At 37.9% G+C, this 24,311-nt stretch overlaps 1 protein-coding gene across 2 annotated transcripts in view; it reads left to right on the plus strand.

The window, feature by feature from the left end:
- Window positions 1-24,311, plus strand: part of msraa (methionine sulfoxide reductase Aa) — a 47,399-nt gene that overhangs the window by 21,333 nt on the left and 1,755 nt on the right. For both annotated transcript variants that reach the window (XM_023265532.3, XM_035946095.2), the window contains exons 2-5: window positions 433-501; window positions 2,146-2,265; window positions 10,165-10,269; window positions 11,769-11,875. In XM_023265532.3, coding sequence (XP_023121300.1) covers window positions 433-501; window positions 2,146-2,265; window positions 10,165-10,269; window positions 11,769-11,875 — 401 coding nt within the window. The remainder of the gene's footprint in view (window positions 1-432; window positions 502-2,145; window positions 2,266-10,164; window positions 10,270-11,768; window positions 11,876-24,311) is intronic.

The raw sequence follows: 24,311 nt of genomic DNA on the forward strand, positions 1-24,311 counted from the left end.
AGTGCTGCTCACCACTGTTTAAGTGGGTCACTGTATGCATGTGTGTGTGCGTGTGTTTGTGTGCTTCTTAGGTGAATTCAGTGCTGAATTTTCAGTATTTTGGTGATCTAGTCTTATTAATAGTGAGTTATGAAACTGAACTGAACTTTTATACAATTAAAACAACAGTTCAATATTATACTGGTTACTATTTTCAGTCAAAATGAACAGAAAGTTACACAGTGGTCTTTGCTTGCTGCTTAGCTGCTTCTTTTACTGGGTCAGCTCAGAAACAGGATTCAAGGATACATTAACAGGTTGGGAAATACATTCCAGTGGTACAAATCTAATGAATAAACCCTCACAGTCTGCCGGTAACAAAATAACTGAAGCAGAAAAAAGAGAGACAGTGTGCAACCATATTCTTAACTATGTTTTCTCCTTGTTGTGCAGCCAAGCATGACGTGAACGGAAACAGGACTGTTCCACCTTTTCCAGAGGAGACAGAGATGGTCATGTTTGGTGAGTGTCTAATGCTCAAAATGCATTTCAGGAAATGAAGGCAGCTTGATCACCCACTGGTATGACCTTAAATTTATGCTGCACACCAACGTCACACCATATGATACTACACGATTTAAATGCAGCACAAATCCTGTACTTATTTTCTACTATGTCTGTAGTATATTGTACATTATAACAACTTTCACATTCACTCCACTCCTTTTACACATAAAGATTAGAATATTAATGGTCACATATTATGCCCCTTTTCTGCAAATGAATCTAAGTCCCATATGTCCATAAGTTTTCAGCTCAAAGCACTGCAATGATGGTTAATTCCACCATGAATGTAGAGGCCCTGGTTTTACTCCTGTTCAAAACAGACTGATTCAGTATTTGTAGCTTTAACCCTCGTGTTGTCCTGCAGGTCAAAATTGACCCGGTTTAAAGTTTGAAAATGTGGAAAAATATATATTTTCACAGTGAAACCTCCGATGTCCACATTTTCAACATTTTAGGAAAATCTCTGTACATTTTTTGGTGGAAAAAAGAAATATTAAAAATGTTTCTTAAGAACATTTACACAAAAAATCAACCAAAATCCAGTAAAGTTCGCTGGATTTTGGTTGATTTTTATGTGAATTTTCTTAAAGAAAATACTAGAATTTTTACTGATATATATGTAATCACTTTAGATATTTTTAGGATATCTTTGGAGGATTTTTACTCATTTTTTGAAAATATTTACAAGAATTTTCTTACCAAATTTGGGGGATTTTTTTTAAAAATAAAACTTTTAAGGGAAACTTTTATGGAATTATTGGAATTTTCTTCCTGAAGGTTTTGCAAATTTTCGGAAATTTGGGGAATTTTTTTGCTCAGTTTATGAGCAGTTTTTAGAGTATGTGAGATGAGGATCACTTTACATGGAAATGTGATCAAATTCCCAGCACTGACTCGTTTGTCAGATAGCATCGCAGTTATAAAATCTGTATTTTTGCTGACAAACTTAAAAATCAATCTGAGGTGACTGCTAGTTAATATGTTGTCTTAGTAGGCTGTGTTTCAGTCACTATTTCATTGTTTGAGATGTCAAACTTGTTCACTGGGATCACCATTTCTGTGTGTGTATATATATATATATATATATATATATATATATATATATATATATATATATATATATATATATATATATATATATATATATATATACACACATATATTATTTCTGTATTTTTACATTTTTCATTTAGTTAGTTCTCTATATTTAGTTGTGTTTGTGTTTGAGCGAAGTTAGAACCTTCTACCCTAGTAACATACAGATGCAGAAATACATTGATAAATAAATGAATACATGTAGGTATCCATAATACAAATACAAAAATGTATTGTTTATTCATGTATACTTAAGGCTCTTTTGTCCATACAAACCTGACTCCAAACAATGGTGCTCCTCATTTTTTTTAATTTATATTTGTCTACCTTTGTTTATCACGTAAATGCTTGATTGAACATATGAACAGCTGTGAAGCTTTTTGTGTTTTCTCTTTTAGCAGAAAGCTTCATAAATCCCCCCCAAGATGTGATGGTGTGTTGTTAAAACATAGTGAATGTTAATAATTTATTAGATTATCATATTTCTGGTTCCATTTCTTGAAGGTATGGGCTGTTTCTGGGGAGCAGAGAGGAAGTTTTGGAGACAGAAAGGAGTTTATTCCACCCAAGTGGGCTACTCTGGAGGGTACACACCTAACCCCACCTACAGGGAAGTTTGCACAGGTAACCTAAGCGTACCAACACACACACACACACACACACACACACACAGTGTACAGGGCAGTGTGTTGTCTACTGAGAGTCAATAAATTGTGGAAAACAAGACACACATAAACAGAAGAGTGAATCATTTCCCCCAGGCCCTATTATACTGGGGCATGGATAAGGCTGCTATTGATGCCTGACCACTCTGAGCAGGGACTATTTTTGTGTTTGTGTGTGTATCTGTGTGTGATGTGTGTCCAGACCTCCCAGTGATTCCTCCAGTTTGCCAGTTCAGAGTGAATCCATCATTAGACCTGCATCACCACCTGTCTCTCTTACTTTCTAGCTTGGCTTTATCCTCTCAAACTGTCACATTGATATGGTGCTGAAAAGTTTAGATGATGAGAAAAGCTGAAAGCAATATTGGAACAAATACAACAAATTCGAGTGATTACATGTCAGGAAGGGAGGTAGGCAGGCAAGATTTTACACAGAAAAAAACTAGGTTTGTGCTCAAAATTACTTTGTAATCATAATAGATAATGAGAACCTCAAAATTTTGGGTTACTATTTAATATAGCAATAGAAACATGAATAACTTTAATTTGTGTTATATAAGCAATTTAAAAAGTATCCCATAACTCTTCTAACTGGTATTTATAAACTATTTACAGGCTAAATGATGAACTGAGATACTGATAACAAAAATACATGTTAATTGTACTCCTACATCCAATAAACATGCAATAGTCAGTTTTTCTTAAGTTCTTGAGTGATGTTTCAATAAATCTGGTAAAAACCCTCCATGAATAAATTTAAAATACTTAAAGAGGCGTGTTGAAACATGATTTCTCAGTCATGGAGTATTGTCAGCACTCACATTTAGGTTTGGAGTTCTTGCTGGGTATAAGCCGTTTCCTTCTGCAGGAATTTGCAAGCTATTTATGGCAGGCCAACCTTTAGTGTGTGTTCTGATTGTAGACTGTGTATAAAAGATAGATGTGGCCACAGTGGTGTTACCCATCAGTTTGTGGACTACCGTCGTGTAGCCTCTAGTATGGCATCTTGGTCATTTAAGACGCAATGAGCGAGCAGTAGATCTAACTGAGATCTCAAGGACACTATGCACAATGATGCAGTTCCTGTCGAACACAAGGTAGCCTCGCTCTAAAGCATCCCCAGCCTTATCGTCTTTTTCACTCTAAATGGTACCATAATGTCTAGTCTTGCAGCCAGCAGCTGTGAGGACACACAAACACATTCAGTAAATATTTACTGAGGTGCAGAGGTGGGTAGAATATCCAAAATTGTACTGAAGTAAGAGTAACGTTACTTCAAAATAATATCACTCAAGTAGAAGTAAAAAGTAGTCATCCAAAAAATGACTCAAGTAAGAGTAAAAAAGTATTTGGTGAAAAGAATACTCAAGTACTGAGTAACTGATTATAGTGTCTGATTTATTTTTTAGAAAAGATGTGATCAGACAGACAAAAATGTAAAATAATGTGCAAATTCTAGTATTTCCAAATAATAAAATAAAAAAAATGGCAAAAATAAATAACATCTTTTCAAAATGTGACAAATTAAGGCACAAGAAACACAAATTTCCAAATCTCAATTTTTCATAACATAAAGCTTTTGAATACCTCTAGTAAGGTGATGTTTGTATACTTGAACAGTGCAAACTACTTCCAGTGACAAGATATACTGTATTTCACTTGCCTCCAAATGGCACAGGCTCAGTAGATAGAAATAACATAACGTGACAAATCAAGTAAGAAATTTCTCCTTTTGTCTTTGGCGTCTGTACAGTTGAACTTGTTTTACAACCACAGGAGTCGCCCCCTGTTGGCTGTTGCAAAGAATGCATATTTAAGACACTTTTGCATGGGCTTCACTCACATGGACCTTTTATATACAGTTTATGGTTCCAAGTACAAGAACCTCACCTGTAGAACCTGTGTCTGCACAGATATTTCTGAACAGATATGGATGCTGGTTCAGCTCACACAACTACCATGAAATTCACCATGTAGGCTAACATAATATACCCTCTATGTTCTATTTCTTTTGTGCCCAACGAACTACAGTTACATTCATTATCTACTATTTATTGTTGCTTTGCTACATTGTGTCACAGTTGAAGCCGTCTGATCCTACATCGCAACAGAAACAGAAGGACTGAAAGGATCTATTCCTCAAAACATTCATGCCACATCGATGTTCCTGCAGTGAAAAACTGCCTCATGCTGCACAAATAATCCTGGACAGCTTTTATATTCTACGCTCTGGATAAATCTTAAACGTTTCTGATATTCTGTACATTTGATTTGCTTTTCGTTGTTGTATTCAGAACAACAGTTACTGATGTGCTTCTTCAAATTATATAGTTAAATAGTCATGCATTTGTACACTGCACAGTGGAGTGGTGGTCAGCACTGTTGCCTTGCAGCTAGAAGATCCCCGGTTCGCATCCCTGCCTTCCTGGGATCTTTCTGCATGGAGTTTGCATGTTCTCCCTGTGAATGTGAGTGCGATTGTTTGTCTGTATATGTAGCCCTGTGATAGACTGGTGACCTGTCTAGGGCGTCCCCTGCCTTTGTCCTAAGTCAGCTGGGATAGACTCCAGCCCCCCCACGACCCTAATAACGATTAAGCAGTGTGTAGATAATGGATGGATATATTTGACAATATGAAAACTGACGGACAGATCCTGGGAATTACCATTTGAAAAAACTGAAAATTACTCTTTTGTAGTTCATCATATTCTTAAACTGCATCACTTTGTTTAATGTAGATGCTGTATTGTGGTTCTACTAAACAGGCCCACTGAGGAAGAGATTCTCTTTAAACACTAACTAACTCATCTGTCACTGTTTATCAAACAAAAACAACTGATGGGAACCAGGTTTGAACTGCTGGATGTGTTTTTTAATTAGCACTGTATCTTGGCAGACTATTGAACAACGGCACTTGGCTAAATGAAGGGCTCCTCACACCTTCACATCTTCAGGAGAGACACATGGAAAAAAACTGAAAAGCTTGATCTGAATATTCATTGTTGGTTAAATATTTACAGTCAGATCAGCGTAGGTTCAAAATGTGATGATTATATTAGCATATTTTTCTCTTTTTGAGATAGAGCACCTGTGTTACTGGATTTAAAAACACTCCCACACTGTTCATTATTTTTCTCATTTGCAGTCCTTGTTTCTGTCTCACACTCACAGTCCTCATCATTATTTCTTTTCAAAGCCATCTTCCTCTACAGTCAAAGGAATGTATGGTAATGCTTACTTTTTAGAGCAGTGATAACTAGAGTGAAGGTCAGGGCGTTGGCTCACAAAACATCTGGTGTTTGACGTTCAAACAGAAGGAAAAACGAAGCTGCTCCAGTTGGTTAGTGGCAGTCAGTCAGGAATGGATGATTTGTTGCAAGCATTTAACAAAGATAATTGAATTAATAAATTAAATCATTATCAACTACTACTAACTTCTAGGTCCACCTTAAGACGTAACAAATAATCCAAAATAAATGCAAGGTAACACAATCCACTGGACATAATTATATAATAGTGAGGATGAGAGGTTACTTAAATTTGCATGTGTATATATTGTCCCAATCTAAAACCATTTTAACTTCAAAAACATTAGTGTTATAAACATCAATCCAGTGCAAATGCTGTGTAAAGGTGTCATCAGAAATACCTATGAATGAAATGAGTCTGTGTGATGTGAAAAGTGATATAATTATCACTGGACTCTTTGGGGAAGACATCTGCTTCCAGGTTGTTAAAATACTTGCATTTATTAAGCAGTGTGTCCAAAAGAATTAATCTTTCATTCACATTCTCTGTCTAGTCTCTTTCCCCCTCAGTGCTTGGCGTTATAGGCAAATAAAAAAGGAAGCTGGTGTCTTTCATGAATGTGATTGATAACTCAGCAACTCTGTTGGAAAATGTCAAAACCACAGCTGCAAAAAGCAATATTTGCAGAAGGAACAAATCCTTTGTTGAATTTATCTCTCCAAAATGTTAAATTAAAAGTATTTTTAATAACTTTTGCCCTCAGCCTGCCACTGCTATTACACGGTCTTCTGTGACCCATTTGTTTCATTACTCTGCTGAATGAAATGAAAAGTCTCAGTTCTCTAGAAAACAAACTGCATATAAAGATTGAATAAGAGGTTTGAAAGGGATCGGATTCATTGATTGGATCTGGATTTTCCAGCCTCTAACTGGTGAACATTTAGCCAACAAAGAGCCTCATACTGTATTTTGTTGTATAGATGGTAAACACCAACACAGAACTAGAAGGAGAGTGAAACACACAACCACTGGGCTTTGAAACACCAGGTGGCCAACAACATAACTCTAAATGAATGTAAATGTTGCTCAGTGTATATGCAACTACTTGCAGACACATTTTAGCGACTAGTTTCACTGCCATCAAGTGCCCAGTAAAGTCACCTTTTTCTGCTATAAACACGAGTGCGTTATGGAAAAAAAAAACAACAACATAAGATTCACATTTCAGTTGAAATTTATCAAGAAAAATTAGTTTTTACTTCAGTGCTTTGCATCATCCAGACATTTATATGGCAAACTATCAAACCCACACACTTGATTGTTTATTCTGCATTAGTGGCAGATTATAAGATATTCTTGCAGCAAAATGTACATTACGCGAACAGCTGCAGCTTCATTTTCAGTTCTAGTTCCAACCACTACTGTATTTCTCATCCTGTCCAAGATGAATTTATTCCTGCGAGATTGGCCTGGTGAGACATTAATTTAATATCAACCGCTGCTTTGTCTCTGTTCGCCAATATCGGCCGTAGGATTCCATAACTCCTGATATTAAAAAAGTAATAAGAAAGAGAGAGACAGGAGTGGAGGTAGAATAAGAGATGGGAGGAAGATGAGGTGTCACGTAATAGGTCACAGTCATTACCAGCACCAGCTGCTATTTGACTGTCAGCAGGACGGATTGTTTGAATGCTAAAATCTGCTCTGGACCTATATGGACCTTTCAAGGACAACAGCTGCATTTGGTGCTTTTCAGATGTAAATTTGATCCTGATATTAGAAATATACACAGTAGGTACTGTGCTGTGAAAAAGTATTTGACCTCCTACAGAAATCTTCTTTTATTTTTATATTTCTCACACTAAAATCTTCTAGAGATAACCCACAAAACACAACATGCAGTTTACTAAATGGTGATTCATTAAAGATTTATTAAAAACCTGTATCAACCCTGTGAAAAAGTAATTGCCACCCTAATTCTAATAACTGGTTGGTCCCTTGACAGCAACAACTGCAGTTAAATGTTTGTTACAGCTCGTAATCAGTCTTTAATATCTCCATGGAGGAATTCTGGTCCACTCTTCTCTGTAGAATAGTCTTAATTCAGCCACATGGGATGGTTTCAAGCATGAACTGTTCTTTTAAGGCGTCGCCACAGCTTCTCAGTTGGATTCAAGTCCAGACTTTGATTCAGCCACTCCAAAACCTTAATTTTGTTCTTTTGAGCCACTCAGAGGTGAACTTGATTGTGTGCTTTGGGTCATTGTCTTGCTGTATAGACCATTTGTGTTGAGGATTTTCTGATAGAGAGCAGAATTCATGGCTCCAATAATGACTAGTCACTCAGTTCCTATGGAAGCAAAGCAGCCCCAAACCATCACACTATAACCACTATGTTTCACTGCTGGTATCATCTTCTTCTTGTGGAATGCAGTATTAACTTTACTCCATATATAACAGGACCCATGTCTTCCAAAAATTCCACCTCTGACTCACGAGTCCACAGGATGTTATCCCAAAAGTCTTGGGGCTCTTCCAGGTATTTTTTTTTGTAAATGTTGACGAGCCTTTATGTTCTTTTTGGTCAGTAGTGGTTTGCACCTTGCATCTCTCCCATGAAGCCATATTCTCCCAGAATCTTCCTTATTGTGAAATCATGTAGACAGACCAGATCCCAGTGAGACCTGCAGATCTTTTGATCTTCATCTGGGTTCTTTTGTGACTCCTGAATTAGATGTCGACGTGCTCTTGGAGAAATGTTGGAAGGGTGACCACTCCTGGGAAGATTCACCACTGTTTGATGTTTTTTGTATCTGTGGATAATGTCTCTCACTGTGGTTCTCTGGAGTCCCAGAGCCTTAGCAATGACTTTGTAACCCTCCAGACTTAAAATTGTCAATGATTTTGTCTCTTTAGAACATGGCATCATGTGCTGCTTTTTGAGAGCCTTTAGCTACTTCACAATACCAGACAGGATCTATTTAGTGATGTTTAGGTTCAACAAGCCTGGCAGTAGTCATATGTGAGTGTAGCTGGTGAAACTGAACCCAACTGCCTAATATCTAAGCTACAATCTACTCAATCTACCAAATGAATTTGGTCGTTTGGAAGGTTGGTAGGGCAAGGTGGGCTGGACGGTATTTTTCCTTCAATGAATGAAATCATCAATTAAAAACTGCATTTTGTGTTTTCTTTGGTTATCTTTGTCTTACATTAAAACTAATTTCACATTCTGAAACATTTAATTGGGTCAAATATATAAAAATAGAAGATTTCTGTAGGGGGGGCAAATGCTCTTTCACAGCACTGTAGCTCAGTCAGTCAAAAATGAGGAATGAGGAAGTGGACCTTAATTTTTTTTTGTTAACTGGTGTTTAACAATATCTGCTGCAAGAATCCATAACTCATGATAATAAAAAAAGTATTAACTACATCAGAAAGTGTTAATAACGAAGAAGAAGACCCTGTGGTACAGTCAAAAGTTCCAGAGCAAATTAATAAGTGGAGCTTGAGTCAAGAATGTTTTGTCACTATTAAGCAAAGTTTTGAAGCCAAAGTGGATGTGAAAATAATACTGAAAGACAACTCTAACTACTGATGAAGACCATTAAATTCTGTCAAAAGTCCCAGAACATACCAGCAAGTACAACTTTACTTAAGATTGGGTTGTTAATGGTTTCAAGGACAGAGAAAAAGTTTCAAAGTACTGATGAAAAGATTATAAAAAGTCAGTCCTTTTACTTGCTTGTTTTGGAGCTTTTTACTGTATTGCATGATCTTCTTGAACAGTTTCAGCTGCTCTGTTGTCATTAAATCATATTTTCAGTAGTCATAAGGAGTTGTGTAAGAACTGATTTTACTTTTTAATATCAGGAGTTATAGATCCCTGGATGGATTTTGGGGAGCAGCATTTACAAAGCAATCTTAGGCCAAGAGCCACTTTCACGCTTGTTCTGGAGTTTTCTGCTGTAAAACATGGTCTTCATTAAGACACAAGTACTCATTTACAAATCACTATTTTATTATCAAGAGATATGGATTACTAGGGTACTGACTGGTTAAACAGCAGTTAACCAAAAAAAACAAAAATCTAATGTCAAAGTCCTCTTGCTCACTTGTTTTGAAGCTTTTGACTGCATTGCATGGTCTTCATCGAGTTGGAGTAGCTCAGTTTTCATTCAGTAATATTTTCACAAGCATCACATCTACACTGGCTTTAACGTGACAGCCATTGACCAAACACTCTTAATGTAAGGTGCAGCTTTCAACCACTAGAACGAAAAAAATTGATATAGGCTTTCTCACGAAGCCCTGTTTGTTCTAAACTGAAAGATTTGAACATCTACACTTTCACAGCAACTTAAACTATCAGATGATGATGAAGACCACATGATAGATCAAAGGTCTGCGAGTTGACTCTCCACAGGTTGTCAACAGAATGGCTTTATATTTGTTTTGATGCAGTGGTGTAAAAGTTTTATATATTGTACTTTAATTAAGAATAAGAGTTTAAAAAAAAGAAAAAAAGGCTATAAGCCAATAATATTTGAGTGAAAGGATTTATGACCTTTCAGATCTTTCTTTGACTCATCGATGTTGTGTGTTACAGGCATGACAGGACACACTGAGGTGGTACGAGTTGTTTTCCATCCAGAGCAGATCAGCTTTGCAAGTCTCCTTAAAGTCTTCTGGGAAAGCCACGACCCGACTCAAGGTACAAAATCACCCACTGACACACTCAATAAACCCATGAAGAAGATTTTATTGATAAAGAAACGAAAATGTGTTTAAAAGAATGTTTTGATTGGGAGAAACTCTTATTTCCTTGCCGCTTTTGCTGCTTCGTACTAGATGAAACTTCATTTACAACAAGTACTATTTTACTGGCAGAACTCTTTACGGAATATTTTTTAAAGACAGTTTTTACTCCGCCAAGGAACGCAGCAGAGTTATGTGACGATCGGTGTACGCTTGTCTGTCTGTTTGTCTGTTATTCTGTTTTTGGCAGTGATGCGGCTTATGGTCTGGATCCACCGATTTGTTATAGATTTCTATATCATTGCGAGATAGCTGTAACTATGACTACATTTGAACACTACATCAGCTGACAATCACATGATTGCGATCCTACTACAAATCCACAACTGCAGACTTAATGATACAACAACTGGGCAGCTTTAGCAGAGTACTGCGCTCTCTGAGTACTTTCCTTGTTTTCATATAGATGCATTTTAACAGCACCACCATCCCCATTGAATTTTGTACAACTAAGTACTTCTGACTAACCAAAAAACTGATTATTTTCCATTGTTGTCACAGAAACGTATATAGACACAAAAAAGTGCATGTTTTTATCTGTAAATAAAGAATATCTGTGGACATGTTTTTTGTAATTACAATGTGTATGATTCAGGTTTAGCTGTGGGTTTAACAGGACCTAGACTTTAGGGATGAGCTCTGGAGACAAGCTGGTACAAACTGGCATCTAGGTGGGTATCCTGAGCAGAACAAGGAGACTTTTGACAAAAGAAGCGTATCTTATATAATTTACATTGTAATTATTTCATGACCTTTATCATCAATTTTAAAATCATAACTTCAGCAAATGTTCCAGATTTCAATCAACTGAGGGTTACATAAAAAGCTTATTATACAGTATATGAGTCTACATGTTTTTCTACAATGGAGTCTTGTCTGCATAAGTAAATGATGAGAGTGACTGACCAAACAAAAATGGACTGATTTGCTGAAAGAAAGTAAGTGAAATTAACAAAAAATTGTGCCAACCCACAATGGTTCCAACATGCCAAGTCTATATGAAGTGTCTGCCCTACCGCTCACACTCACGGTTTAAATGTCACCAAAATCACGAGGGACCATAAGTGACTGGACCTGTGTAGAATTGAAGGGGTTACCGACACACTTTTTCGTCTGTAGAAAACCTTTGCGCTAATCAAACATTGCTGTTGACAGGCTGACAAGCTGACAGTGAAAGGATGAAAGGATGCATGATGAAATGATCAAATCAGTCAAAAACAGCAATCAGTTCCGCCAAGACAGACGAGTCATATTTTTGGAAATGCTGTCAGCTGTTGTTTTCAAATGATGTGATGTTCCCTCTGCCAAGAACTGAGGATGCAGGCGCTTCACTGAAATCCTCAAATCTTGATTTTCACATTGTCTATGTGTGTGTGTGTGTGTGTGTGTGTTCAGGGATGCGTCAGGGGAACGATGTTGGGACGACGTACCGCTCTGCCATCTACACCTACACACAGCAGCAGCTTGAGGAAGCTTTGGCCTCCAAAGATCAATACCAGAAGGTACACAAATCCATCAGTCATTCATCGCTGTGGCGGGGTTATTTGTTTTTGTGTTAGTGCATGTAAACATCATAGCGGGCGGGCTAAACCCTTATCCCCATTTTGAGAAAACCAAATATGCTAAGAGGAGAAACTAGGATACTGTTGCGTGGAGATGCAGATCCGTTCAAGTCTATAGTAGACAGATTGGAGAAGGTCTGTTTCCAACATGTGCAGAGGAAAAAAAATCGCTTTGATAGTCACAGTCAAATGGTTACAGGAAAGCCAATTTAGCCACTTCAAAATTGACAGTTTGCAAACATCACAGGCGCCTGCGCACGTAGCATGCAGAAACTGCTATACTAGTATTCATCATGCATCCATATGAATGTTGTATCCCAAATATGATTAGTAGCAGCATAAGCCATCTAATATAAACACTTTGTTCATTCTCCTCCCTTCTTCTGTCCTTTTCCACCTTCCTGTTCCTCCCTTCATCTTTCGCTCTGACTTCACTTCCCAGCATCCTCCTCTGCTCCTCAGCCTTCTTTCTTGCAGTCTGTATCAGAAACAGTCAGACGCCTTTGACTACAGCCCATGAATACTGAAATACAATGGATCTGTCTGTGTGTACATGCAGCATTCACCACCTGTGTCCATATGCTTTTAAAGTCAGCACACACAAAAGATGTTCACACTCTGCCTCGCTCAAACTCTCCTGCTGAGGCTTCTCCACCGCCATCCCACCAAAGGGCTTGTTGCCATGGAAACTGACGAGGAAGAGGTTACTCTATTCTACTCTGTTCTATTCTAGTGTAGTCTGGTCTTCATTAGAGTCTTTTTTCTCTCCCGTTCTTCACCCCGTTTGCCCTTCCTTTTCATTCTAACACCTTTTCTCTTTCAGAGGATTTTTTTCTCGAAATCAAGTGGATTTTCAGTAGACAGCATTATGGCAGTTTTCTCCAGAGAACTGGAGTCATTTGGATTGTAATAATTGTTTTGTTATGCTGTGGCTTTTTATGTATAGCATGAACAGCAAACAAACTCATCCAACAGGAAAGAGCAATGACAATGTGGCAGCTTTAATTAGCGGCAACACAGTAAAGAAACCAAGAGAGCAGAGTGGATGGAAACATGCACTGAAAAAAGTTAACAAACGGTCTTGTCAAGATTTGTTGTCTCATAAAATGCTATGATGCAAAATTATACTGAAGTTAAATTAAAGTATGCAGTTAAAAACCCAGAAAAGGTCAGTCTCTTATCAGAGGACCTGTCTGTGCTGATTTTCTCAGCCATCTTTTTCCTAAAAGCATCCTCAGTTTAAAATAATTATAAAAAACATCTCATTCACTCTTTTTGCAGGATGTTTTAATGGCACTGAAAGGCAATTTAGTACACTGTAGAAGTAGATGTTTTTTGCAAGTGTGTTTAGCTGGAAACCATTTTTATGCCTTTGCAGACCAGAGGCATTATATTTTGGAATTGTCCACTCGTATCATTCTCATGAACACATCATCTGTTAAAGGCATTTCTTCAAATTTGGCACAAATGTTCAGTAGACCTCAACAAAAACTGATTGGATTTTGGTGGTCAGAGTTCACTGTGACCTCATGTCCATCCCAGTCCTGTGAACGCAATATATCTGGAATGCCTGGAAGGAATTTCTATGTTGTTGGCACAAACGTTCACTTGGACTCAGTGATGAACTGTTTAGATTTTGGAGGTCAAACGTCAAAGTTCCTCCAAGCTACCGCATGTCGTCACACATTTTTGACCATAACAAATTCATAAACTACTTGTAACAAAGTCTTACTTAAATGTTTAATAGGATAAAATGATGAAGTGATGATATTTTATGTCCAGCAGGTCAAAGATCACTTATTTAATGCAATAACTGAGTTTGTGATTGTCTCTGACATTTGGTCGGACACTGATTTGATTTGGTGACCGTAGTCTTGGGGGCCCACCAATGAAATTCTTTCAAATTCTTCACTGCATTTTTATATTTGTATGGACAGACATACAACTGCAACTTCACTGGTTGGCTGATTGATAAAACCACAAGGATGTAAATCCAGGTCTTAAATGTTTTGTTTCCTACAGTGTTGAGTTGAAATATGATGAGTTGTATCTTGTCATATTAAGTGTTCACTGTCTGAAGAGGCTATAAAATTACAGCAAACGACAAAAATATTAAAGCAAAGTAATTAAATGAGCAAAACAACTAGACAAATTTTATGCCCAAGAAATTCCATATTCTGAAAATAGACTTCCAGCAGAATCATTGAACATATTAATGCTCACATGAGGTTTGACCATTGGCATCATAACATAGTTTTGATGTGAATGTTTTTCGTGATCCTCTATTGGGTGAACATTTTCACTTGTCAAATAAATATTAAGAACTATTAGATTCATATCCGGAGAATCAAGTGATGTTACATTTTAATGTTACTCTTACTGTGTTTAGACAAAGTGCATCTTAATGGTGTTGTAAATGCACACAAAGCCAAAGAAAAATTGACAAGAAAAACATGCGTGATTTGAAGATGTTTCAGCTGTCAGTAAAAATGTAGTACGTCACAAATGTACAGAGGCAATAGGAAAAAGGAGAAACCCTGGTGCACAGATAACAGAAAGAACTGGGGTTTCTGCAAGTTCTACATTTTGGTTTTCCAAAAGAAAATTTAGTAAAAGTCACAAGTAGGATGCCAACTACAGAAGCAGCCAGCTTGTAGTAGAAACACTGAGTAACTGTAATATTTAATAATAGTAATATTTTCTGTTTGCCAACAAGAGCCAACTTTTTTTACCATATTAATTTTTGGAGAAAATGCTCCACATTACGTTGTCTTAATTAGGTTTGGCAAACAAAACAAAACCTTTTCTGCGTTTGTTGCAAGTGACAATATTTAAGGCTAAAAATGCAGTCAAAGACCCAATGACTGCAGTGCCTCGAATAACCACTTGAGGCTGGCTCAAAACCTAAGTCAGTCCCCATAGATCTCCATGTTAGCACGTCCAGCTTTGCAACAGAAATAGACATGATTACAGCCTGGTACTGAAAACTGTTTTGGTCTCTCTAGCTAATGTCTCTGTTCATGACAACTGAAACTTTATGCTTAAATTGCATTAAGGCTTACAATTATGCATAATTAAGGGTGTGGCTACTATTTTTCCCCAAGAAGTTGACAGTCAATATCCCAACTCAGTTTAACTCATCCCCCACCTCCTACTTTTGAATTAGCCAGGAGTCAGCTGGAGTCATCATACTGGGTGTAAAAACCGCTCTGCAGGAAACCTGTATCCCATAACAGAGGGTTCATCCATCTTCATGTTTAGTCAGTGGCTGCAGGAAACGTCCTTTCAGCTAACATCCAGCTAGTACAACTATACTGGCTCATGTGTGGCAACGTGGTGTAAAAACGCCTTTGCAACAACAGTTCCTCTTACACACAACATACACAGGACTATGATGCAACAGACTGACTGTGATGACATTAGTTGAGCAAAATCCTGCTCCTTGGAGACCGAACCCTTTTAAGTTTTTTGACATGGTTAGTGCTTCATGCAGACATTTTTTTCTATTTTCTGCTGGTAGAAAACCTCTTAGAGAAACATTTTTTTTTACATTTATTGAATTGTGAACATTTTAATCTCCGAGAGAATCTTAATACTTTGATTCTTGTTAATAAAAGCTTACCTTGTATACCTTTGTGTGCTTTTTCATAAGGCTAAGAGACGACAGCGAGGTTTGTCTCACATCGCTGTTATGTGTGTGTCCCAGTCTGGAGATAACCTTGTTAGGGCCAGACACTTTATTTTTATTTATAATAGTCATAGATGGATAAATACACAGTTTCTTTCTCTCTGTAGCCATTTTTCATGCTATACAGAGACAGTTGATGGATAGGTTCCCTTCATCCAACCACCACGTCTCCATCAAAATCTCTCATAGGTTTTGTTTCCTCTCTCATTTTTTTCTCACCAGATTGGCTCCCCCACCCCCTCCCATCTGTGTGTGTGTGTGTGTGTGTGTGTGTGTGTGTGTGTGTGTGTGTGTGTGTGTGTGTGTGTGTGTGTGTGTGTGTGTGTGTGTGTGTGTGTGTGTGTGTGTGTGTGTGTGTGTGTGTGTGTGTGTGTACACGTGTATGCGTGTGTGTGTGTGAGCAGTTGGCCTATAGCAAACACACTCCATGCCAAACCATCTGGGCCTTAAATCTGTCCTCCACAAAAATCGCTTTAGTTGCAAAACTAACACACACTCGTATACATACACGGAGCGTCAGGGTTTGTTCAGATTAGACATTTATTCAAATGCTTGTAACAATATAGTATTTCGGCTCACTCCTCTATATCTGATGTTTTACATAAAGCAGCCACTTCTTTAATTTTGAGCATTCCCTGCCAGAAAATTTAAATAATTTAGTATATTTTTCCTCTCTTTCATTGAGAGTAGAAGCATCATTTTCCTACATTAACTCCGTGCATTAACTTGGCACACATTCGTACTGTACCGTCTTTAAAATATTGATGATTTTGTGCCCCCAAAAATATTGTGGAAGTCTTTGTCTTTGCATCCACGGCGGCTACAGCTGCTCATGTCAGCGACCCACTTGTTCTCCCTTTTTCTAAACAAACTGAAAATGTAAAATGCATCACGGCAGAGAGGATTTTCCCAGGACATGCCTACCACGTACCTCCTGAATTTTTATTAATGTATAGTCTGAGTCAAATGCTGCCTTTTACAGCCACATGTTACATATGGAAGCATATAAAAAATGGCAATGGCGATGGAAGAGCGAGAATAGTGACATGCAAGCGGAAAAAGAGATAAAGTTTAGGCCACGGGTGGTTATAAAGAGAGATAGGAGGGTAAAAAAAGAGTCTGGTTAATTTGGTGTCAGGGTATTGACTATGTTCGCTTCGCCGCCTGGCTTGATTGTATTGTTCACACAGAGAGTGATTGGGGAATTTGGTGTGTGTGTGTGTGTGTGTGTGTGTGTGTGCGTGTGCGTGCGTGCGTGCGTGCGTGCGTGCGTGCGTGCGTGCGTGCGTGCGTGCGTGCGTGCGTGTGTGTGTGTAAGGTACAACAGCACTGCAGAAAATTACCTTGCAGGCGGCTGGCGGTTGTCTGCAGCATGAAAGGAGCCTCCCCTTTCTTTTCTTGCCTCCTACCCATCATTAGGGTGTGCACTGCGTCTGAAATGGCAGGTGGAAGTGGTAACTGTGTGTGTGTGTGTGTGTGTACTTGCATGCTTGCTTTATGTAATAATGTGTGCTCGGTCTGTGGGTGCAGGCATGGGTGCTGGAGCAGTGTGTACTCATTGTTCTGGCACCCCTTTCTCTCTTGATACACGTCTCTGGCTACATTTTCTTTTCATGAACATTCATATATATCCACTTCTAAACACAAAACGGCTGCTTTTCTTTCCTTTTTCTTTTCGGTCCCTTTCTTCTTTGTCTATGAAATCCCTCTCTTGTGCTTTTAACATGCCAGCTTCACCTTTTTCATTCCATTTTTTTCCCCATTCCTCTCTCTGTCTCGTGGGTGCTTATCAGTGTTGCTCACGTTTTCCTGCTTTACCAGAGCAGTCAAGGTATTTGCATTCCAAATGAGCAATCTACTTCTCTGACATGCAAATTAATGGATGTGAATTATGCATTTATAGCCGTCTGCTAACACAGCAGCAGGACCAGCACAAACAAACGCAACGAAACACTGAAAGGCAGGGGGGGCAGTTAGAGATGCCGCCACAGCAGTATAGTGGAGAATGCAGCCATTTTGAGCATCACAGGTAGTCTGGAATTATTGCCAGCGCTCATATTTTTAGCTTAAAGCTGCCTGCAGTCAGTATTTGTTGTCTTAAATGAATACATGCCAAATTTGTCCTCATTGTATCAAATACTCATAGTTGGATTGAAAGGTGGCTTTGAAAAATTCAGCTGTCAGCCAGTTGATCGTGAAAAGTATGAATCTAAACGTGTCAAAATGCGAGGTCCACTTCATGTACATGCAAATATTTTACAAACAAAGCAAGATCGAAGCTGATGGATGTGATAGACAGCAGGTTTTGTGGTATTTTATGTTTCTGGTATCACAAAGAACTCATGAAGAAATTACTCCATATAAGCTTTGTTAGCATTATATAACTACTCATAAATAAGCCACTTTCTGCTTGAGGGCTGTTCGAGGATGGACAGAACCTTTGTTTGTCAAACTTTGACTGCAGGATCCGTCCATGTAGAACTTCTTTCAGGGCTCTTTATGGGACAAAAAAGTGCCTTCTCCATTGTAGCTACTTCTGAGCAGCCGTGAAAAAACAGTGTGCATGGTTTGATGCTAATTGGTTAAATTTGATAAGGAGCTGTATTCTCATCTCTAACATCACGCAACGTAAAATTCACCATCCTTGACAGCACAACAGTCTGCTCCTTTCACTGTTTTTGACCAGCCCTGTTTTAATAACATATTATTATGTGCATTTTTGAGTGTTGCATTAGAATAAGTTAATGGAAGCAGCTAATTAAAAACACTTCCCCAATTTTGCAAGAACATTTTTACACCACCAAAGGTAGCCAGTTTTTTTGTGTGTCTTTTTCAATAAATAGCAAATGTGCATAATGAGGGATAGAAATGCAAATATTTAACTTAAGTGGAGGATCAGCTGTTTCATCTTCTGTCGTGGTCATCACTTCAGGACATCATGTAACATGACCAATACTAGCTGACAGGAAAGAATGATTACAAGTCACCCGATTGAATACAGGTCCTCCTGTAGACTTCTATTATTTTCTTCTGTCTTGCAGAATTGCAAAAGTTAGTTTTTGTTTCTTAAATGGAAGCAGCCTTTAATTTTTACTGTCTATGGTACCTATAAAAAATACTTACTTCCCTGTATGTTTTCTTATTTTTTGCTTTTCAACTTTGATTCATAACCAATATAATTTGGCTTTTTGGATGAGTTTTTTTTTTTTAAGTGGGCTTATGTCAAAATGAAAATTAATTTCTACACAAGAACATCTTAAGTGCAAATTCTGCAATTCCTGCATTGACCCTGTGTGGATCAGTCTCAATCAGCCTCCCACTTCTGGACACTGTAATTTTACCCATTCTTCTCTGTAAAACTGCTCAAGCTTTGTCAGGTTGCATGGAGATCATGAGTGAACAGCCCTTTTCAAGTCAAGCCACAAATCCTCACCTGGATGACAGCTAGATGACTTGGCCACCCCACAACATTCACCTTGTTGTCTTGAAATCATTTCTGTGTAGCTTTGGTTGTATGCTTCAGGTCATTGTCTTACTGTTAAACAAATCTTCTCCTAAGTCACAGGCTTGCAGACTGCATCAGGCTGTCCTCTGTGATTTTTCTGTAGATTGCTGCATTTGTTTTGTCCTCTACCTTCATGAACCTTGTAGGTCAAGCATCCCTATATCATGATGCTGCCACCACCATGCTTCCTGGTGGGGATGTTGTGTTTGTGATGATGTGCAGTGTTTGGTGTTCTCCAAACATGATGTCTAGTCTGATAGCTCAATTTTAGTCTCATCAGATCAACAAGCCTTTTTTTTTGAGGTAACTTCAGAATCTCCCACATACCATCTGTGGAAACTGTAGTCAAGATTTAATACATTTTTTTTTCAACAGTGGCTTTCTCTTTGCCACTATCCCAGAAAGCTTTGAGCCACTGAAGCTTCTTACTCCATCAGAGGAGTCATAGGTGTCTTGGTGGCCTCCCTCGCTAGCCCCTTTTTTTCATCATCAGTTTTGGGTGATGGCCTGCTCCAGACAGATCTACTCATGTTCCATATTCTTTCCATTTCCTGATGATGGTTTTAACTGTACTCACTGAGATTTTCAGTGACTCGAACATTTTCTTGTATCCATCCTCTGACTTGTGCTTTTCAAAGACTTGCTTGATGTGTTCTTTTGTCTTCATGGTGTAGTTATAGCTAGAAGTAGTGATTCACCAGTGACCAGACCTTCCAGATACAGGTGACTTTTTAATATAATCACTTGGGACACATTAACTAGCCTCAGATGTCTCTATTTCACTAACTCTGTGACTTCTAGCACTAATTGGCTGCACCTGTGCTGAGTTCAGTGAGTCACTTTTAAAAAAGGGGGTGAATAATTAGGCAATCAGTTATTTTACATTTGATATTTTTTTAGTTAGTTGACATTACTTTATAGAAATCTGTTTTCAATTTGACACGAAAAAACTACTACTAGAACTATTTTTACTTTCTTTGCCTTACTTCTATTCTAATTTTATTTTCTCTCTTTTGTCTGTTAAATGTTTTTCTGTCTTTCCTTAAGTCCCCTTTATGTTTGAAAGCTGCTATATAAATAAACCTGCCCACCGTAAGCATAAATCCATCTCACCTCTCAGAATCACAAAGGGCAGCTGCAGCAGCAAAGAGAATCCCATTCTGACTAACTGTTGCGTTGTACTTGCACCCTACTTAGTCAAATTAAACTGTGGTGTCAGTGCAGTCATGGTAGGAAATCTTCACGGGAAGTGATCAATCAAACAGCAGGGAGCAAACAGTGTGTCCATTAAAAGCTGACCACATCAACGTTACATCTTTTGTCTCTCCTGTCTCTTTGATGTTTTCTGCTTTAAAAGACTCAAAGACCCTCCGGGTTTGTTTGCTGACATCTCCTTTAACAACTTCCAAGTGCTGACGTCAATGAAGCTAAAATGGTTTTCAAACCATTACCTCTCATTAAGTATTAGGGGCACCAATGTGTGAAATTATCCAGCACAGTTTTAAGACTGATTGTTTTTGTGCTAAAAATAAACCGAGGACTTTTTAGTATTTCCCCAAAGAGTTCTTTCTATTCAAACTGCAAGTGCAGTCTAAACAGGGACTGTACCAGTTTAACTATAACCCCTTTGTGATATGATGCCATCACACTTTTTGGCTTAAGTAATCCACTGACGGTTGGTGGTACATCCATGAATACATTACAAGCAGGAACTGCTCGTAGCTAATGCACTGAACTTTTAATGGCAACAGTTTAATGACATTTAAACAGATATACATTAAAAGAAGTCTCATACAACAGTCTTTCATGCAGTGCTTGAACGTTTGTGAACCCCTTGAAAAGATTCTGTTTCTGACTAAATATGACTTAAACATAATCAGATTTTTGCAGAGGTCCTAAAAGTAGATAAATAAATAAGCAAATGAGACAAAGCTATTTTAATTCGTTGTTTATTTTTTGAGAAAAATGATCCAATATGACATAGTTTTATGAGACAAATCTATGTGAATCTCATCTTTTTAACTGGACTCTCTTTATACTTCTGTGGCGTGTGATAACTAGATGCAGAAATATAGAAAACTAAAAGATTCACAAACTTTCAAGCGCCAGTAGCTGAAATTACAACTGTCCATTCCAGCTCTCCAATCTTTGATTTCTCTCCAACATTGTATTGGTTCTCGGGTATGCTGGTGTTTGCATGTTTCCATCAGATCGGCACAAAAACAAGCAAACAAAAAATCCCACCAGAAGATAGAAAAATCTTTTTCTCCCCCTACTACCTTCTACAGTATTTGCTTTTCTCCATCCCCCCATGAACCCCGGGTTTCATCGTGGCATCTTGTATTTAGATGTTATACTTGACATGTGAACATCTAGAACTTATGGAAAATGGTGTTTGAATCAAAAAGAATATTAAATTATTTTGGAAAAAGAAACACACTTACTCTACCGTTCAAAAGTCAGTCAGATAATTTCATGTTTTCTATGAAAACTCACACTTTTATTCATGTGCTAATATAATTGCACAAAGGTTTTCTAATCATCAGTCAGCCTTTCAACACCATTAGCTAACACAATGTAGCATTAGAACACAGGAGTGATGGTTGCTGGAAATGTTCCTCTGTACCTCTATGGAGATATTCCATTAAAAATCAGCCGTTTCCAGCTAGAATAGTCATTTACCACATTAACAATGTCTAGACTGGATTTCTGATTGATTTAATGTTATCTTCATTGAAAAAAAAAAAACGCTTTTCTTTCAAAAATAAGGACATGTCTAAGTGACACCAAAGTTTGAACGGTATTGTATCTAAATGCATGAAGCAAGAAACACAACAAACTGTTTGACTGGACTTTTAGTTGGTACAAATGTCTACAGAATTTTAAATTAGGTTTTCTTCTCCTTGAACAAACAGAATGCACCTGAATCCGCTCAGAAAGTTGACTATCAGAAACTTTAATCCGAACATCGAATCAGGGCTTTTACCATTAAACAGCTTCTTGTGGCTTGTCAGGGATCCACATCTCTGGAACCATCCGGCCCAGTGGAGAAGCGCCCTGCTGGGCTTCAGGTCCAGACCACCTCCCTGAGGCCTCTGGTTCTCTGATGAATACATAAACATTGGATGGAGGAGTAAAAGGAGGGAGGGATGATGGATGAAATGACACTGATGACATGTGTGGTTAGATGATGTATGGTGCTTAATTCAAAATGGTTTATTTTCCAGTCTGTGTCATTCATCCTGTCATATGATGGATGCTATTTTTTATGTATTTACAGTAGGTTGATCAGGGCTGTGTTTGATATGCCTGTGGTGATAAAATAAAATTAAAAAATCATTGGTTTTGTCTAAATTTTAGACAAAGCAAGACAAACATTATGAATATCAGCATAAATTGTTCAAAACCTGTTGTCTTATTACCCCAAAAATGTAATATTTATGGAACAAAGTAAGGAAATATATAGATTTCACCAAATACTAGCTCCCTGCTGAAAACAAGCTCATGCTACTGTGTACAAGACATTTCCGTCAATTATAAAGTCGAAACAGTCACATACTGTAAGCCACATAATCACAGGATATGGAGCGTATAATCAAGCTGTGAATTATAGTATGAGATAGGTTTCCAGTAGAGTAGATACTCAAAATGATATGAAGCACCCAGCTTTTAAATAATTAACCTAAATGCTCAGCCGCCAGCATTTGCATTCATATAAAATTTTAACCAAATCAACATCAAGCAACCCTGACATTTTTATTTCTCTAAAATAAAACCCAGTCCATCCTTTATGACATGAGCTGAGCCACAGAAACAACAGCCTGAATAATAGCTCTGTTTAGTAATTATTTAGAGGGACCAACAGGATAATTACCATAAACCTGGTGCAGTCACTTCAGGGGCTTTGGATTCCTCCTTTGTAGCTGTCGTGTCAAGAAGAAGAAGAACAGCAGCTTTGCAGATAAAAGGCTAAACGTGCAAATGTCGCACCAGATTTATCTCTTCTACCACCCATGATACGATCAAATAAAAAGCTTAGCTATAAACACACACATGCTAAAAACACAGTAACAGACCACCATCAGGAGTTAAAGTTTCATCGCTGTGTGTGTCTTCATGTTCGCCGCCGTTTGTCTTTTAATTTACCCACACACCATCTGGTTCAGGCATTTTTATCACAAGGAGGAGAAGGTGTCATTACCAACTGATTATAAATTGAATATCTGTGAGTGTATTGTCTGTTTTCATAGGTACTACTCTGCCTGGAGTTGCACATGTTTTGCATAAACACATCAGACATGTACAGATCGGTGGAAGTTTAGAATCAACATCATCATACAATATATTAGTTAGGCGTTGGGCCACTACATGCCATCAGAAGAGCTTCTTGGCATTGATTCTCCAGGTCTCTGGAACTCTATTGGAGGGATGTAGCTGATGTAGTCTGATGCTAAAAGGTATAGCAATCCTTTTAACATTTAAACAGACTGGATATATATTACAGATATCTGTATTTTAATTGTACTGAGTCAAAATGTTTTTTTACAGACAGCTCCGTAGGTCACAGAGATCACCCTTTCTTTCATTATTGTTATTTCTCTAATAAAACCCAGTAACTGGGAACACATGCACAAGCTTCATTTTAAACTCCAACGGTTAACCACAGATAGACATAGAAACACTTTTAAACAGCCATTTGCATCTTCATATTGTAGCTGTCCTACTACTCCTTAGACCTTATGCAGTGCTGTGGTTATTTATAAGGCCTGTACTAGTTACCATACATGTGTCACATGTATCTGTAAGCCATCATTATGGTGATATCTAGGTCTTCAGGAAATAAAGGCTCAAATGTCAATACAAAGAATTATTCGAAACAGTTATCCAAGATTACCTGTTAAATTGACAAGCCAGTCTTGTTTTTCTGGACTGGTTTGTGTCTGCGAGATTTATAAATGTGTCATATATAGAACAAGAAAAACACTCAGAGAGCGCAGTACTCTGCCAAGGCTGCTCAGTCATATCATTTCCGATGGCTGAAATCTTAAAAAAAATTTGTGGCAGAAATCACGGCACCATAGAATGTAGCCATTTAATATCGATGTACCCACAAACAAAATGACCTTGTGCTGAGCACAGGCGTGTGTTATGCATGTGCACGTTATGTACGAATACCGAATCGC

The sequence above is a fragment of the Amphiprion ocellaris genome, chromosome 12, assembly GCF_022539595.1.
Source record: "Amphiprion ocellaris isolate individual 3 ecotype Okinawa chromosome 12, ASM2253959v1, whole genome shotgun sequence".
Lineage (NCBI taxonomy): Eukaryota > Metazoa > Chordata > Actinopteri > Pomacentridae > Amphiprion > Amphiprion ocellaris.